This window comes from Cetorhinus maximus, chromosome 1 (assembly GCF_964194155.1).
Source record: "Cetorhinus maximus chromosome 1, sCetMax3.hap1.1, whole genome shotgun sequence".
NCBI lineage: Eukaryota > Metazoa > Chordata > Chondrichthyes > Lamniformes > Cetorhinidae > Cetorhinus > Cetorhinus maximus.
In genome coordinates this window covers 9,819,122-9,825,121 of record NC_135879.1, presented here as the reverse complement: position 1 = coordinate 9,825,121, position 6,000 = coordinate 9,819,122, and the positions used below count along the sequence as shown (strand labels likewise).

General features: G+C 44.9%; 1 protein-coding gene across 4 annotated transcripts in view; it reads right to left on the bottom strand.

Moving 5' to 3' along the window:
- Nucleotides 1–522: 522 nt before the first annotated feature.
- LOC144680711 (alpha-synuclein-like) overlaps nt 523–6,000 on the bottom strand; it is an 88,785-nt gene continuing 83,307 nt past the window's right edge. For 3 of the 4 annotated variants that reach the window (XM_078542201.1, XM_078542023.1, XM_078542292.1), the window contains 3 exons: nt 5,025–5,117; nt 1,165–1,193; nt 523–1,020 (listed from right to left, as the gene is read on the bottom strand). In XM_078542201.1, coding sequence (XP_078398327.1) covers nt 1,011–1,020; nt 1,165–1,193; nt 5,025–5,117 — 132 coding nt within the window. In that variant the 3' untranslated portion in view covers nt 523–1,010. The other variant, XM_078542119.1, reaches the window with a different exon arrangement.

Sequence of the window (6,000 nt, the reverse complement as noted above, 5' to 3'; positions counted from 1 at the left end):
GGTCCCAACAAAACACTGGAGTTAACTGGGTGTTCGGGAACTTGGCTTCGGTTGTCCCAGCAGTGGTCACTAATCTCAGGCATGCTGCTGGGATGAGAGCGCTGCCAGCAATTTGATTGGTCAACAGCTTTTGAAAGGCAGGACTTCTTCCCTAGTGGGGGGGCAGAAGTCTTGCCCTGAGCCAATTAACAGGCGACAGCCATAAAATTGGTTCTGGGGTGACCCAGGCACGCAGAGCAGGGCTCAGCCCGACTGTTAAGCCGGTAGCGGGACCTCTAGGTAAAAATTAGCCCACAGTCTCAGTCTCCTCACCACCGCAAAAGTATTTGGTATCCTAGGCTTCACCCTGAGCAGAGTGTGGATGAGGTTGGAACTTCACAGTGTGAAAACCACAGGCACAAATCTGTACACAGCACAATGTGATGGAATTCCCACTTACCATGCCTCCAGGGTTGGTGCACTGTGGCCTTGCCATACACATTGCCGCAACATCCCTCATTAAACAGACTCAACGGCAGTGAGCATTTTGCATATTCAGTTTTAATTGGTTTCACAGAAACACCAGATATTTACATACACTCATCAAAAACCACCAGCACAAACTGATTTTCAGTGTCACAGTAGACAATTGTAATGTGCATAGCTCCATGCTAACCATTGCATACACTGTATACACAACGTCCTCAGCAAACAACCATCGTACATAGAAAACGTAGCAGTAAATAGGTAACACCAAATTACACACACACACACCCTCACACTCACACACACACACACACACACACAGATACATTACATACACACACGCGCACGCACACAAAATCTTTCATTTTTACACATACAAGGGAAAGCAGTAGACAGATAGGCAGTTTCGTACTGTTGAACCTCAAACACAATGTCTGCAGAACAGAGAGGGTCCTGCTCCCAGGCACTCATTTCAGTGGGAGGGAATCACTGGAATGGGGCCTGGTCAAAGCCACAACACTCTTGAGGACAGCTGATGGAAGACTTCAAAGTACACTGTAAAAAAAACACACACTTAAAGGAAGAATTTTACAGCGAGCAATATCTGAATTTAAAGGACATTCACATACAAAAAGAGAGAAGGAAAAATGAGAGAGAGAGAGAGTTCTTGGTCACTGCGCCCACACTGTTGATACTCACGCTTCAGGCTCATAATCTTGGTAGTCATCCTATGAAGAGTGGAAACAGAAAAAAACATCAATTTGCATTAAACATTTCCTACCTGTTCTTTCTGCCTCAGGATTTGCCCTACAGGTAGCACCCCTGTATGGTAAACAGCCACACCCAGAAGTGTGCTTTTTGCCAGGGATTGGTCCCAAGCACTTACCCAGCTACAGTGGTTGGCTCCAAGTGTCACCCCTTTGCATTTCATCAGTTTGGTGCTTGCAACCTAGTGAGGCTAGCCTAGGGATAATGGTCGAACACTTGGAGAGTTCGAGGCCTCAAACCAAACAATTTTCCACATCATTGCTGCTGAGCAGACAGATGACAATTTGGCAGGAGTGTTTCCTATTCCTGGTTCGGAGTACAGGCTTGTTTCTTGTATTTGGTCTTGGAATGTGGGCATTACTGTCAAAGCCAACATTTGTTGCCCATCCCTAATTGCCTTTGAGAAGGTGGTGGTGGGCTGCCTTCTTGAACCGCTGCAGTGCGCATCCACAGTGCTGTTAGGAAGGGAGTTCCAGGATTTTGGTGCAGCGACAGTGAAGGAACAATGATATATTTCCCAAGTCAGGATGGTGTGCAGTTTGGAGGGAAAACTTGCAGCTGGTGGCGTCCCCATGTGTCTGCTATCCTTGTCCTTCTAGGTGGTAGTGTTCGCAGTTTGGAGGGTGTTGTTGAAGGAGTCTTGGTGAGTTGCTGCAGTGCATCTTGTAGATAGTACACACTGCTGCCACTATGCGCTGGGGAGGGAGGGAGTGAATATTTCAGGTGTTGGATGGGGGTGCCAATCAAGCAGGCTACCTTGTCCTGGATGGTGTCAAGCTTGAGTGTCATTGGAGCTGTGCTCATTCAAGCAATTCGAGATTATTCCATCACAGTCTTGACTTGTAGATGGTGAACAGGCTTCAGGGAGTCAAGAGATGAGTTACTCGCCACAGAATTCCCACCCTCAGCCTTGCTCTTGTAGTCACAAAGTTCACTGGTGCCTCCAGTTCCTCACTTGAGTGACCACGTTTGAGTTCAGGGAGAGAATTTTCTCCCTGTCTGGCGTTCATGGAGTCCATCGCCGCCCACGATTGGCTGGGCACCGCTGTTTTACATGGCGGGCCAATTAAAGCTCAGCGCTACCTGTGTGGGTGGGGGGAGGAGGGAGAGTCAGGGCCAGCGCCCTTTTGCACATGTGTGCGAAAGAGCGCAGAAATCTCTCTGAGCTGCCTCAGGGAGATTAACTTCAGATTTAAAGTTTAAAATAAAGAGAGTTGAAAATAATTTACATATGTCCCTTCATGTGACAGCGTCACATGAGCTGGGACATGTTTCTGAAATGTTCAAAAAAATTTTATTAATATAATAAACCCTTCATGAAACCTCATCCCGCCCGTGGATGAGATTTCATGATAAATGCGAAGGCTGCCTGGGCTCTTTGCTTGCCCGCCAACCTTAAGGTTGGACGGGCAGCCCTGTCAGATTGGTTAATTACTTTATTAATGGCCTTAGCAGGCCTTTGACAGTTCGGCGGGCACGCAGCCGACTCCGGTGCATGTCCACCGAATGAAAGATCGGAATGACGCGCGGTGACATCGGGACACACGCCCAACATTACCACGCGTCATTTTACGCATCGCCGCGCAGAACCTGCCCCCCCTCCCCCGCACACTGAACAGAAGATTCTGCCCCAGAAATTGAGAATGGATGTCAACATCGAGCCCAATCCTTGACCTCACCTTCCCAGCAGACATCATTAGATAGTGACCATAACTGACAACCTGGTTGATTTTTAATCTCTATTGCCATGCCAATTATCAAATAGCAGTTACTGCTTGTCTAAATTCAGCTGACTTAACAAAGACTGGATAATTGAACCTGGCACCATCTGGTCTCTATAGTCTCCAAGGATTACATAGAATTTACAGCACAGCAATAGGCCACTTCGAACAACTATTCTTTGCCGATGTTTATAGCCTATAGAAGCTTACTCCCATTCTAATTATTTCTTATTAACCGGCTCTATTATTAGTCTATTCCCTGCTCTCTCTCATATTTGCATCAAGCCTCCACTGAAATGCCTCAGTGTTATCTCTTTCAAATGCACCATGTTGCAAACAGTATCCAGGTCCTTAGCACACTGTGTAAAGAAATTCTTCCTAAATTATTTCATTAATCTGTTAGTTGCTACCTTATACGTATTCTCCTTGTTCTGAACCCATTTACAAGTGGAAACAGTATCTCCACATCTACCTTATCGAGTTACTATTGTTACAAATGTGAGGTTTTATAAGATTGTTCTGTTTCGGGACTGTGCCTTTAATTTAGGGGAAAAAATGGAGGAATGAAGGGTTATGTGACCTGTTCTGAATTTTGATGACAGCAAGACTGGATGGTTTGGTTATTTAAGATTAAAAGGGGACCCAGGTTGTTTTACAGGTAAGAAGGTGCAAGGCGTTCATGCCTGTAGACAATGACAAAAGCATTTGCACTGATTGGTGGGGATAGACTGTTAGTCTCCACAGTCTCAGGAAGGTGTTAGGAATGTCAGGTTTTGTAAACAGTTACATTTTAAACAGTCTATTGAATTTCAAGATAGAATGAAGTTAAGAGACTAAAGGATAGTTAATTAGCATTTCTACCTGGATACAAGGCCCATGTAATTCACATTGTCATGGAGATGGGCTTTGAGAGGGTAAGAGTCTATAGGAAGCCATTGTAGAATCGGGTAACATGTTTTCATAAAAAAAAAATCACATAGACAGGTTCAGTCTGCAAGAAGCTGAGGGGGAATGGGGGGAGAGAGAGAGATAGAGAGAGAGAGAGAGAGAGAGAGGGGAAAGAAAGAGAGCATTCACCATGCAAGAACATGGGTGGGAGCTTGTGCTTGGATTGAAGAGACCAAGGTCACGAGGGTTTAAACAAAGCTGAAAGATTTGCCTAGCTTTGGCTAGAGGGAGGGATCGCCAAAGTAATGCACACCATGAAAGTCAGTTTGAGGAGTAAAAATTATCTGACTGGGCCGAGTGGCCTACTCCTGCTCCTAATTAGTATGTTTGTAAAAGGAAAAAGCTAAGAATCACTTTAGACCGGTTCTTGGAGAATGAAGTGTCCACTTAAGGGTCAGACTAAAGAATAACCACAGAGGAAGATTTTTGATCATTTTAAATGTTAAACGGTGATCTTTTCTGCAGTTTAGAGTATAAGCTGCCGACTTAAATAATGTTTAGTTAATGTTGCCTTTAGATTGTGATAGTGTTGCAGTAAAAGTCTTAAAATTTGAAATCTTGTCGAACAATTGCTTTAAGCTGGTCACTGGGAATTCAAAATTCTTTTGAAAAGTTATCAGTCTCTACGGAGATCGTAACATCACGCCTCTCCTCACTATCCCATCTCATGCAAAGAACTGTCACTTAGGCAATATGTTCTCGGGCTGTCTCTGTCTTTGCAATTGTACCCAAGTCTATAAGAGAGGACAGAGGAACATGTATTACAAAAAGTAATTGCAGAATTAAAAGAAAATCGAAGTCACTGCACAGGACTTCTCGATGTTTACACTCTTGTTCTTGGCACTGCTACTTAAACAACCAAGAGAAAGTACATCTGAAGAGTAGAAAACCCTCTGAACTTTCCCTCAGGGATATGTGGTCATCTGTCACAATCACTTGAAGTTTAGCCCTGCAGCTTCTGGTGCCATTTGTAACCTCATCACTGGATTCCTGACATGTAATTCAAAAATCTATCCAGTATTATACATTGGTTGGTTTAAGTGTGCATGAGTCCCTTCTGGAAGCTTGTTTAAACTGCTCCATTCTAAATAACCCACAATGAGAGCAATTTCATGAACTTACCCCAGGGGCTGCTGCGAAGGCCTCAGCATCAGGATCTATTTGCAATGCCTCTGTGTTGTCCATCACACCTTCCTGAGGGAAAAGATCCTCATCCTGTCAACAGAATAAGCCACCATCAATACTGTTGTATTCAATCCTGAGCTACCAGGAGCGACTGTTGTAACCACGTTGGGCGCTTTTGTATCAGACGGTTCTGGATTTCAGTGGATCTGGCCCTGTTCTTGTACTAGATGCTTTCTTAGGTCTGGTATGTTAAAGCTCACATGGTTCGCAATACCATGGCCCGGTCTGAGGCAAGGTCTGTTCATTCGTGGGCACCCCCTGACAAATCTGGAGGTGATTCAAAAATGAATGGTTTCAAAACCAACTCATTACAGACTAGACAGTTCCCAATGGTCATGCCAAGGTTATTCCCAGATTGGCGAATGTGCCCAGGAACAAAGGTCCTATCGGACCTATCCTGTATCCTATAGCGCCGCCTGTGGGCGAGCCGGGGGACATGGTCTGTTTCTGGTATAACTGGCTTCCGCCAGTGGCCACCCTATAATGTGTGCCTGGGCACAAGAACCAAATATTCCTTCTGTGCTCATTGCATACTGTTGAAGAGATTAGGTTAGAGAAATAAGGACAGAAAATGCTGGAAAAACTCAGCAGGCCTGACAGCATCTGTGGAGAGAGAAACAGAGTTAACGTTTTCGAGTCCGTATGACTCTTCTTCAGAGCTAAAGAGAAGTAGAAAGTGATGGAATTTATAGTGTTTAAGGGGGGGTGGGGGCTAAGGAGAGATTGATAAAGATGTCATGGACACAAGACAAAAGGAGTGTTAATGGCAGTGGTAAGGGCTGAAGAAGGTGCTGATAGTGGCACAAAGGTATGAAAGCAGAATGTGTGAATAGCAGAACAAGAGTCAGCACTCTGTGAAAGAACAACATGGAACAAGTGACAGATGACCCTTTTGGGGGCCCCTTTATCCCTT